This window comes from Callithrix jacchus, chromosome 15 (assembly GCF_049354715.1).
Source record: "Callithrix jacchus isolate 240 chromosome 15, calJac240_pri, whole genome shotgun sequence".
Classification (NCBI taxonomy): domain Eukaryota; kingdom Metazoa; phylum Chordata; class Mammalia; order Primates; family Cebidae; genus Callithrix; species Callithrix jacchus.
In genome coordinates, this window is record NC_133516.1 from 75,443,485 (window position 1) to 75,456,320 (window position 12,836).

A 12,836-nucleotide genomic window follows, 5' to 3' on the forward strand; every position below is an offset into this window, starting at 1 on the left:
TTGAGACAGAGTTTCGCTCTTGTTACCCAGGCTGGAGTGCAATGGTGCGATCTCGGCTCACCGCAACCTCCGCCTCCTGGGTTCAGGCAATTCTGCCTCAGCCTCCTGAGTAGCTGGGATTACAGGCACGCGCCACCATGTCCAGCTAAGTTTTTTGTATTTTTAGTAGAGACGGTGTTTCACCATGTTGACCAGGATGGTCTCGATCTCTTGACCTCGTGATCCACCCGCCTCGGCCTCCCAAAGTGCTGGGATTACAGGCGTGAGCCACCGCGCCCGGCCTCTATTTTTCATAGAGTTTCATCATGTTGGTCAGGCTGGTCTCAAACTCCTAACCTTGTGATCCACCTGTCTTGGCCTCCCAAAATGCTGGGATTATAAGCGTGAGCCACTGCACCTGGCCTGCACTACCCATTTTTATAACTAAAGTTTTATTGGAACACAGCTATGTCTGTTTGTTTAGGTATTGTCTGTGGTAGACTTGAGGGTCTGGCCTGCAGAGCCTAAGATATTTACTGTTTGGCACTTAAGCATAAAAACTTACCAGTCCTTGTTCTAAATTAACATAAAGTTAGGTTTTGAGGGACAAGTTATGTTTTAATTTTGAGACTAGAGTATTATAACTTAACCATGTTTATTTTACTCATTTGTAATGTTTAGATTGAAGCACTTGAATCTGTGAAAAAAAATATTTTATTCTTGATATTAAAAGGAATTGAAAAGAAAGCTATTGAGTGTGTACTTGGATTTTTAGGATCCAGATTTAATTAGCATGAATAATTTTGAAGACTGCAGTTTGTGTCCCAGTGTTCCCATTGAACATGGATTTCGTAGACAACAGTCTAAGTCAAATAATGTTGAAGAGACTGAAATACACTGGAAACTGATTCCAATTACAGGTAAGGAAAGTATACTTGGACTTGGGTTTGCTTCATTTTACTTAAGAGACCAGTTTCCTGAAGGTTTGCATCTTTTCTGGATTTCACTGTTGGGTCACTAGGTCCTTCATCTAGTGACTAGACATCACTAGATGAAGTCTAGATGAAGACATCTTCAGTGTCTTTATTTTGAGTAATGCAATGTTCATCACTGAGTGTTGCTGTTCTTGGTAAGCATCAGCAAGCACCTCTGCAAAACTGCTTATTAAAAACAGGGATTTAAGACATGCTCTGTCTGTGGAGTTAGCATGCAGACTGCCGAATGAAGACTGTTGGCAGAAACTGAGTCTCTGGTAAGGTGAGATAGCTACAGAGGTAAAATGGTTCGCTCTTTGAACAACCAATTAAATGCATCTTCTCAAACTTATTAAACTTCACCATAACAAGCTGTCATCTAATAAGTGATAATGTTGAGGTTCATTTTTTAGAAATTTGATTTCTTAATACTGGATTATCTTAAATAAATTGGATTATCTTAGAGAATGACCTGAATGACCAAATGTAAATGTTATTGAATTATGAGGCCAATAGAGTTTAGCAAATGTTGAGAGATTATCATTTTTTGGGAATGGCATTCTGATTTATATGTGTGTATGGTTGTGTGTTTGCACAGAGAAATTTCTTTTCTTTCAGAACAGCAAAGGGCTTTTCCATAAGGAATACATACTCTTAATATTCCAAGTTCTTATTCACTTACCTTAGCTAAACATTTTTTGGGAATATTTTCAGGGCATACATCTTTTCCAGTCCTACATCTTTAACCTTTTAAAAACAACAGCAAGAACAAACAACTTTTTGTTACAGAGTAGACTGGCCTGTGAACTAGACTAGAACCTACTGAAACCTCCAAGGACTCTGAGAAGAATTTCTAAAACTCGAGTTTCCATGGGCTTCAGCACCATCTTCTACTTAATACCTTTCTAGAGGGCAAGAGGCCTGTAGGTGATGATAGAGGGAACCTAAACCTAGTATTGTTTTATGAGCTTGAAACTTAAGCTTGAGTGGGAGAAACAAAATAGGGAAATAGTTGATACAAGATGGTTATCTTAACCATTTCTCATTTAGATGCCTTCATACTTGGTGTTGAGGGTCGTTTGAAGTTAACAGTGTTTTAATAAGTGTTCATATTCCATCATCAGTGGTATGACCCTTCAGTTTATTTTAGGTAGAAGGAATGCTTCTGTTTGTTACCAGTTGGGGTTGTCTGAAAGGTGCTTAGTAGGTATCACTTCCTTCTGAACCACAGTTAAAAACAAACAAAAATTAGGTATCAGTGATGTCTGAAGAGAGTCTAATGGATGCTTTCCCTCAGGAGGGAATGCAAGAAGCTCAGAAGACCAGCTGGGGAAACATGGTGAGAAACAAACACCAGGTGAGAAGGTTTGCTTTGCTTTTCTTCCCAGTGTGCCCTTCTTCAGAATTGCTACTTGCATTTCTGGTAATCCATCAATAGGGCATTGACTTAAATTTTTTTAATTACAGAAGATTTGGACAATACCATACACACACACACACACACACACACACACACAGACACGTAAATTATTACTTGTATCTAATATTCTTACTATAAAGGTGTTCAAAGAAGTCACTGAATATTTACATAGATTAAGTTTTCTTCACCCACAGTAGAGTCTCTCTTATAATTTGGGAAGACCAGAATATATTCCTAAACCATTTGTGCAGGTTATCTTATATCATATGAAAAACACTCTTCTGTTTTTATTTTTTATATTTTTTTGGGACAGAATTTTGCTCTGTTACCCAGGCTGGAGTGCAGTGGTGTGAGCTTGGCTCACTGCAACCTCTGCCTCCCAGGTTCAAGTGATTCTGCCTCAGCCTCCCAAGTAGCTGGGATTACAGGCGCATGCCATGATGCCCAGCTAATTTTTGTATTTTTAGTAGAGACGGGGTTTCCCCATGTTAGCCAGGCTGATCTCAAACTCCTCGCTTCCCAAAGTGTTGGGATTACAGGTTTGAGACCTTACACCTGGCCTTCTTTTTTTTAAATTAAAAAAAAATAGGAGGGGAAGCCATTTATCTTTTAGGTATACTATTCATAGTCTTTTAACCTAGTTCTTTTGATTGTAAAGCTAATATCTGCAGGTAGTTTAAATAACAGATTAAGAAACTTGGATTCTAGAAACAATTGCAGATATTACTGATTAGCTAGTTGGCAGTGGGTACCTAGGAGATAGTCTTTGAGCTTGGTGGATTCAGCTTCTCTGCAGATGATCGTGGGAATTGTTTTCTTGCTTAGAGTTTGGTGGTGATCTTTTTAATATTTTCTTTTAGTTTTGTTGTATCTCAGAAATCAAAGTGTTATTTTTTTATTTGAAAGAAATGTGAAATGACTTTTTGCTACATCTTTATAGTAACTTCTTTGGGAGTTTTTTTTATTTTTAATTACTAGCTTCCTTCAAGAAAATCTTTACCATCTCCTTCTAGGAAAAAATGGTTTAAAAAAAAAAGAAACCGTGAACAACAGATATATATAACATAAAGGAAAATTCATAAGTCTTTTTTTTTTTTTTTAATACAGAATCTTGCTCTGTTGCCCAGGCTGGAGTACAGTGGTACGATCTTGGCTTACTGCAGTCTCTGCCTCCTGGGTTCAAGCGATTATCCTGCCTCAGCCTCCTGAGTAGCTGGGATTACAGGCATGTGCCACCATGCTGGCTAATTTTTATATTTTTAGTAGAGACAGGATTTTACCATGTTGGCCAGGCTGGTCTCGAACTCCTGATTTCAAGTGAGCCACTGTACCCAGCCACAATTCTTGATTATATAGCTTTTTGAAATTTTACATATGTACGACCACCATCCAAATCAAGATGTAGAATGTTTCTAGCACCCTAGATTTTCTTCCACATTCTCCCAGTTAGTACTCTCCCTGTTCCTGAGTAATCGCTAATCTGACTTCTTTTATCATACATTAGTTTTGCCTGCTCTTGAACTTAGGGTAGAGCCTAGTCATCTCTCATGTTTGGTACTTTCATGCAATATTATGTCAGGGAGTCATCTGTGTTATGCATCTATCAGTAATTCTTTTTCTCATTAAGAATAGTAGTTATCTTTCTTACGCTTCAGAATGCTACATCAGCACCTGCATTCGTCTTATTTGAGGATACTGTTTTCATATTTTGTCAGCTAGTAAGTGTTGACATCTGAATGATGCTGCCTTTAGAGAACTCACTACTCAAAAGTTAAAATACTGCAATTATTTATTGACAGTAAGTTAAACAAAAAAAACGAGGTGGCTCATGCCTGTAATTCCAGCACTTTGGTAGGCTGAGGCAGGCAGATTATGGAGTCAGGAGATCAAGACCATCCTGGCATCAGGAGATCTGCCTGCCTCAGCCTCCCAAAGTGCTGGGATTAGAGGCATGAGCACTGTACCTGACCAGTTATATCCTTAATAAAATCATACAGGGAAATTTGTGCAAAACAAAATTAGGTTGTGATTATTTATAGTTTATAAATGAATCTATTTGGTTTAGAGGTTTTTAATTATGGAAAATTCTCCATGTGGATATAAGTTATATTTCAGGTCAAAAATATTCTTTTTATAGGCTGGGCAAGGTGGCTCACGCTTGTAATCCCAGCACTTTGGAAAGCCAAGACAGGCGGATTATGAGGTCAAGAGATTAAGACCATCCTGGCCAACATGATGAAACCTCATTTCTCCTGAAAGTACAAAAATTAGGTGGGCATGGTGACATGTGCCTATAGTCACAGCTACTCGGGAGGCTGAGGCGGAAGAATTGCTTGGACCTGGGAGGCAGAGGTTGTAGTGAGCAGAGATTGTGCCACTGTGCTCCAGCCTGGTGACAGAGCAAGCCCCCGTCTCAAAAAAAAAAAAACTATAGCCCTTCAGGAATAAACTCACTGGTTTGATATTTAGCTACACATTTTGGGAGCAACTGTTTCATTTAAAGTAATAAATAGCTGGGTGCGGTGGTATGCTCCTGAGTCCCATCTACTGAGGAGACTGAGGCAGGAGGAATTGTGCCCAGAAATTCAAGGCCGGCTGGGCAACATAGGCCCCAAGTCTAACAAATAATTCATAAGTTTAAAAATTACAGGTAGTTATCTCCAACCCATATGTTTTATGAGATGCAATTCACATTTTTTTTTCTTTGAATATATCAGATATTTGATATGGTACATAATTCAGGAAGTACAAAAATATTTGAGAAAGTAATACTACCCCTGGCTTGGGACAGTTAAGAATCTTACCCATATATTAGCCATGGTTACCAATTTTTTGTGTATCCTTCCGGACACTTTATGTGTACTAAACCACATTTTAATGTTGCAGATTTAAGAAGGATTCTTAGTATTTAGTATTCCTAATTATCTTATGGAACTTGGATTTTCTGGTTTATCAATTTCATACAGTTCTAATTCTTACCCTAGCATGTTGGATATTTTGTTCCCCTCTCACTTTCGCCTGTAGACCTGCTTTGGGTCTTTTTACTCTGCTGACAAATTTCCTTTGCAATAGTTAATGGTTGTACTGGTTCCTGATAACCACCAGGATTGGTTGAGAATGTCATAAACTGACTACTAGTTAGGCTATTTAAACCTTTAGAAAAGTGTGATGAGTGTGACTAAAATCTTTAGGTTTGAAAACTACCTATACCTGGACTTTGTGATTTAGAGGAACGATTTCCTATACAACAGCAGCAATTTGTTAGGAAATGTTGGCTAAGACTTAAGGAAAATTAGTAATTTTTTAGCAAGTAAAATTGTGTAGGTCTTTTAAGCAAAGAACATGAGTTTTGGTCTTTTCCTGAAATATAACACTACTATAAATTGAAGTTAAATATACTTTTTCTCTTTGTTTCTTTTTTTTTTTTTTTTTTTTTTTTGAGACAGAGTCTTGCTCTGTCACCAGGCTTGAGTGCTGTGGTACGATCTTAGCTCGCTGCAACCTCCCACTCCCAGGTTCAAGCGATTCTCCTGCCCCAGTCTCCTGAGTAGCTGTGATTACAGGCATGCGCCTCCACACCCAGCTAATTTTTTGTATTTTTAGTAGAGATGGGGTTTCACCATATTGGCCAGGATGGTCTCCATCTCCTGACCTTATGATCCGCCTGCCTCGGCCTCCCAAAGTGTTGGGATTATAGGCGTGAGCCACCGATCCCGGCCCTACCTTTTTTCTTAAAAATGGAATCAGGGGTCCTTTTTTCAGATGTAGTTTCAACAATACACTGTTTGAATTTAGGACTTTTTGGGGGAAAGTATGAACTTGTAGATTGGGCTATTTGTCAAGAGTGAAAGGTTTTAATCCCATTAGTATCAGCTAACTTCTTTATCTCAAATGAGATAAAACTATCTTCTTTTAGAATTATTTCTAAGCAAGAGGAAAATATTTATGAAAGGACTGTCAAAAGTGTGTAGCAGTGAAATACATTCTTTTCTAATTTTGCTCCTTTTATTTACTGCTAAAATGAAGTCCCTGACATTACAGAAAATCTACTTAGCAATCTCATAAGTGAGAACAAGTCTGAAAGCAGGTAAAATTAATTGTTCTAGATCCTAGATGCAACTTTTAACTTGGAGTTATTCCCACAGCATTTCTGTTTGATATTCTTACAATTGCCTTACAATTCTCACTAAGGGGGCATTACCGTAGTAATTATTTTGGCAGAGAATAAATACAGGGATCAAGCAAACTGATGCAGGTGACCATCTTGATTTAAACATGTATTAAACTTGAATCTACAGAATGGTAGGGAGGCAGAAATAAGCCAATGACTTAATTTATATTGATGCCAAATTGGTGCTTGCTTGAGCACTTCAAAAGAAAGCAAAGAAAATAGCAGAGTTGTTAACATTAGCCACAACTCTAAGGGCCATCCCGGTAGGGCACAGAGGGAATATAATTCACACCAGAATTTGAGAATTTTATTTCACCTTCCAGTATATAATTAGTTCTAAATGTGTGTTAACTCTTTTTTCCCCCAGTTTGAGTTCGTGTTTTCATATGTTGTCTTTTTGGATTGCTGTTATAATAATGAACTCTTCCTGTATAGGTATGAAATCACCAGAAGAACAATTGGTGTGTCTGCCACCACAGGAGGCCTTTCCTAACGACCCCCGGGTAATAAATAGACAGAGAAGTTCTGATTACCAGTTTCCATCCTCTCCATTTACAGACACACTAAAGGGCACCACTGAGGATGACGTGTTGACAGGTCAGGTGGAGGAGCAGTGTGTGCCAGCAGCAGAGGCAGAGCCGCCTGCAGTGAGCGAAACCACAGAGAGGACAGTGTTAGGAGAGTACAATCTCTTTTCTAGGAAGATAGAAGAGATTTTGAAGCAAAAAAATGTTTCATATGTCAGTAGAGTTTCCACACCTGTCTTTTCAACACAAGAGAAGATGAAACGGCTTTCCGAGTTTATATATTCTAAGACTTCCAAAGCTGGTGTGCAGGAGTTCGTGGATGGTTTGCATGAGAAGCTAAATACTATTATTATTAAAGCATCAGCCAAGGGTGGGAATTTGCCACCAGTCAGTCCTAACGATTCTGGTGCAAAGATAGCATTGAATCCTCTGGAAAGACATGTCATACCAGTTTCCTCAAGTGACTTCAACAATAAACATCTCCCTGAGCTGTGTAGTGATCCTTTGAAAGACACCAACTCTAATGAGCAGCATTCCACTTCCACTTCGAGTTTAACTGAAGTAGAAATAAACCAGCCTCAACATGCCACAGAGTTAATGGTGACTTGTGATGATACTGTACCTGGTGATATGGCCCGGGAACCAGTAGAAGAAACAACAAAATCCCCCAGTGATGTAAACATTTCGGCTCAACCAGCTCTTTCAAATTTTATAAGCCAGTTAGAACCTGAAGTATTTAATAGTTTGGTTAAAATCATGAAAGATGTCCAGAAAAATACTGTGAAATTTTATATTCATGAAGAAGAAGAGAGTGTGCTCTGTAAAGAAATAAAGGTAACTAAGCGAGAAGGTAATAGTAATGCTGTACAAACTTCTCTTGTTGGTATGACCTGTTTAAAATGGAAGTGTTTTATGTTTAAATGTTTACCATAGGCCAGGCATGGTGGCTAATACCTGTAATCCCAAAACTTGAGAGGTTGAGGCAGGAGGATTGCTTGAGGCCAGGAGTTTATAACTAGCCTGGGCAACATAACAAGACCTTGTCTCTTAATAATAACAAAAATTAGACGTGGTGGCAATTGGCTGTGGTCCCAGCTGCTTGGGAACCTGAAGTGGGGAGATCACTTGAGCCCAGGCATTCGAGATTAGAGTTAACTATGATTGTGCTCAGCCTGTGTGACAGAGTGAGATCCTGTCTCTAAAAATAAAATAGGCTGGGCACGATGGCTCACGCCTGTAATGCCAGTACTGTGGAAGGCCGAGGTGGATGGATCACGAGGTCGGGAGTTCTAGATCAGCCTGACCGTCATGGAGAAACCCTGTCTCTACTAAAAACACATAAAAATTATTCAGGCATGGTGGTGGGTGCCTTGTAGTCCCAGCTACTCGGGAGGCCAAAGCAGGAGAATTGCTTGAACTTAGGAGGCAGAGGTTATGGTGAACTCACATTGCACCAATATACTCCATCCTGGGCAACAAGAGCAAAACTGTCTCAAAATAAAATGAAAGTTGAGTGTATATTTTCATAATTTAACTCAGGGTGGAATAAAAAGAGTGGTAAGTCCAAGTAAATTTAGAACCTGTGATCTAAATACGTTAGAATTTAGAATCTTGTTTTATAGTGTCATTTATGCACATAGTGGTTTGAAGGTTTTAAATGTTTCTTGGATTTTTAATGAAAGGGAGGGAAAAACACAGGAAAAGTTAAGCTTCCAGGATTTATCTCATGGTGTTTGATCAACCACACAGAAAAACAAAACCACCCAGTCTTGGCCTAGTGATATACTTTCGGTGTTTCTTGATACCCTAGCCATGTCACATTGCCTTTAGCCTTTATTGATCAAGAAACTTGATAATCTTTAAAGACTCATCAGTCATGAAAGATTTCTCACTGAGGTATATTTTTCTACCAAAGCTACAGACTAACATTTCAAATAACTTGGTTTAAACACACACAGACACACACACGCCTTTTTGTGTGTCTGTACATTTAGACATAGATATGTAAGTTTGTTAACAGTAGGTAGGTTAATGGTAACACATTGGAGCAATTATATTAGTGGTATAATATTAGTACAATTAATACTAAATTAGAGGATTTTAATTTCTCAAGGGAATGCCTAGGATTTTTAAATAAATGCCTGCTTTCATTTATGGAATGTACTTACTATGACTGGAATTTCATTAGAGGAAGCAGAGGGACCATGAGCTTTATAGCCCAGAGTGGCCCAGAAATTCAGTTCCGCTAACATATCCTAAGCCTTTTGTCAGTTTGGGGATCTCTGAGGTCAGCATGTTTTGTGTGACGGTAACTTGGTCAAGACCTGAAGAGCATGGAAATGACAAGAGTCGGAGTACTCAGTTGGGCTTCCCTTACTGATTCCTAATGGTTTCTTGGGAAAATGAAATCAGATTTCTAGGAATTCCTTGGTTCCATTTTTGCCCTATATGACTGAATGTAGAGTTTCTCAACTTTTCCCACTGACCAGCAACAAGTTCCCAAGCACAGTACTCTTTGAGGGCATAGCTGCATATTGGTTTGGGGCTAGATGAGAGAATAGGTTGGACACAGTTCCCAGTGTGCTTAGCATAACTATAACTCCCTCCACACCTCCCCTCCTTTTTTTAAAAGGATTGTAACACACCTGTGTGACATTTTTATTTATTTAGAGACGGAGTTTTGCTCTTGTTGCCCAGGCTGGAGTGCAATGGCATAGTTGGCTTACTGCAACCTCCGCCTCCTGGGTTAAAGCAATTCTCCTGCCTCAGCCTCCTGAATAGCTGGGATTACAGGTGCTCACCACTATGCTCAGCTAATTTTTTGTATTTTTAGTAGAGACAGGGTTTCTCCATGTTGGCTAGGCTGGTCTTGAGTCTCGAGCTCCTGACCTTAGGTGATTCACCCGTCTCGGCCCCCTCAAAGTGCTGGAATTACAGGAATGAGCCACCGTGTCCGACCGTGACATTTAGATTAAAGGGATAGGAGATGCATTTTCTTTTCTTTTCTTTCTTTCTTTTTTTTTAAATACAGAGTCTCGCTCTATCGCCAGGCTAGAATGTAGTGGTGTGATCCCAGCTCACTGCAACTTTTACCCATTTCAAGCAATTCTCCTGCTTCATTTTCCCGACTAGCTGGCACTACAGGCACACACCACCATGTCTGGCTAATTTGTTTTATTTTAGTAGAGACAGGGTTTCACCATGTTGGCCAGGGTGGTCTCGATCTCTTGACCTTGTGATCTGTCCACCTCAGCCTCCCAAAGTGCAGGGATTACAGGAGTGAACCACTGTGCCTGGCTCCAGGAGATGCGTTTCCTAATGAATAGTGCTTTTAATTTACTCTAGCATAGAACAAGTCATATTTCTGTTATTTACTTTATATAGCATAAAAGAGCGTTATTTGGCTTTGTCACCAGGCTGAAGTGCAGTGCAGCAGTCTCATCTCACTGCAACCTCTGCCTCCTGGTTCAAGCAATTCTGCCTCAGCCTCTGGAGTAGCTGGGACTACAGGCATGTGCCATCGTGCCCAGCTAATTTTTGTATTTTTAGTAAAGATGGGATACACCATACTGGCCAGGATGGTCTCGATTTGACTTCGTGATGTGCCTGCCTCGGCCTTCCAAAGTGCTGGGATTACAGTCGTGAGCCACCGATCCTGGCTGAACTTAAAGCTTCTTAATGTAAAAAGACTGATTAAAAATTAGCAGGCCTTTCAGGTGGTAATTTATGTTTTCATTAACTGTAAGCTGGTCTAAGATCTGCCCAAAAGTTCCAGAGCTTAGATCAAAATCAGTGTAGAAGATGCTGCTTTAGCACATCATCATCATCCTCTTTGGGATAACACTTTAGGCAGCTGTTAAAAGAGCAGTAGACTGGTTGTCAGGTAAGCTGGGTTTTGATTATGGCTGTCTGACCAGCTGTGCCGACATTAAAAGTAATCTGTGGGGTCAGGCGAGGTGGCTCAAGCCTGTAATCCCACCAGTTTAGGAGGCCAATGTGGGTGGATCCATGAGGTCAAGAGAACGAGACCATCCTGGTCAACATGGTGAAACCCCCTCTCTACTAAAAATACACAAATCAGCCGGGTGTGGTAGCATGTGCCTGTAGTCCCAGCTACTAGGGAGGCTGAGGCAGGAGAATTGCTTGAACCGGGGAGGCAGAGGTTGCATGAGCTGGGATCGCACCACTGCACTCCAACCTGACGACAGAGTGAGATTCTGTCTCAAAAAAAAAAAAAAAAAAAAGTAATCTGTGAAATAAGGAATGTGACCTCCAGGATCCTGCAGTTTGCTTCAGTATTCAGGATTCTACCAGCAAGCAGAGAGCAAAGGGAACTCTGCATGGAAGTCTGCCTGTGTCCTGTGAAAGGCAGTACCATGGTCCCCAGTATGGAGGAAGAGTTGTTAGTTGGGAGAGTCTACTTTGAAGACACAAACTTGACAGAAATGGCTAATTAGTATGTGAATACCATTGTATAAACTCAAGCTTTATATGAATGCTTTTTGAGCTATTGTGAATTAAAGGAGCTATGGTTGCCGGGAAATTTTTTTTTTTTTTTTTAAATAACTCTGAAGGGGTATCCCAGTTAATACTGCTTCAAATAACCAAGGGCCTGCTTAGAATGAAAAGGAAAATGGGAGGCAGGGGGTGGTTAGTAATAATCTAAATTCTAGGTTGCCTTAAAGTGCTTCTCATAGGATATTACGGGCAACCTAGAGTCTAATCATTAACCTCTATAATAACTGAAGGAGCTGCATTAAGAGCCTGGCCTAATCCATTGTTCTTTAATATTTTTTTCTGTTACCTCACACTCTTACTTGGTTGGCTTTGATTACATATCCTGTAACATTGTGACTATGATTGGTGAAACTCTTGACCTTTAGAATCCTCATCTAGAAGAGAAAAGTGGATTTGGGCCAGGTGCAATGGCTCACGCCTATAATCCCATAATCCCAGCACTTTGAGAGGCCAAGGCAGGAGGATTACTTGAGCCCAGGAATTCAAGACCAGCTTGGGTGGGCAACACAGCGAGACTCTGTCTCTACAAAAAAAAAAAAAAAAAAAACAACCCAGTTGGCCTGGTATGGTGTTGTGAGCCTAGTGCCAGGTATTCAGGAGGCTGAGGTGGGAGGATTGCTTGAGCCTGGGAGGTCAAGACTGCAGGAACTGTGATCATCCCACTGCCCTAGAGCCTGGGCAATAGTGAGATGCTGTCTCCAAAAAAACAAAACAAAAGCTGGATTAGATGGTCTCTAAGGTCTCCTAGAGTGTAAGTTCATTGTTAATAATGTCTTATTAGTAGTTAACTAGCTATCAGTTTATCCTGCATTTCTGGTGTTAAATTGTTGTTTACAAAACATTTTAATATTGATTTGTTTTTCTTTAACAGGACTATCTTATCAAATTAGGTAATACAGAATGTCATCCAGAACAGTTTTTGGAAAGAAGATCAAAATTAGATAAACTATTGATTATTATTCAAAATGAAGACATTGCAGGTTTCATTCACAAGGTAGACTATTAAGTCAAATTCATTACTTACTTTGGTTTTAAAAACTCTCTTTAAAATCACTATCTGCCAGACTTGTGTTTTAAAATAAGCTTTAAAGGAGATTAAATTTAAGGACCCATCTGTGAATCAGCTTGTGGGATTCGTTTGTACCTCTGCAAAATTTTAAATTGCTGCACATCACAGATTTTCCGGGTCACTCAAGTAGTCAAGACTAATAAGAATATGAATCCTTGAATATCAGTGGGTCTGCTGA

The 12,836-nt window shown here is 39.7% G+C and overlaps 1 protein-coding gene across 8 annotated transcripts in view; it reads left to right on the plus strand.

Moving 5' to 3' along the window:
* The window catches only part of TASOR (transcription activation suppressor), a 64,477-nt gene that overhangs the window by 44,107 nt on the left and 7,534 nt on the right, over positions 1 to 12,836 (plus strand). For 2 of the 8 annotated variants that reach the window (XM_035273889.3, XM_035273883.3), the window contains exons 16-19: positions 755 to 899; positions 2,251 to 2,310; positions 6,980 to 7,905; positions 12,461 to 12,583. In XM_035273889.3, coding sequence (XP_035129780.1) covers positions 755 to 899; positions 2,251 to 2,310; positions 6,980 to 7,905; positions 12,461 to 12,583 — 1,254 coding nt within the window. The remainder of the gene's footprint in view (positions 1 to 754; positions 900 to 2,250; positions 2,311 to 6,979; positions 7,906 to 12,460; positions 12,584 to 12,836) is intronic. The other 6 variants (XM_035273891.3, XM_035273885.3, XM_035273890.3 and 3 more) reach the window with 3 other exon arrangements.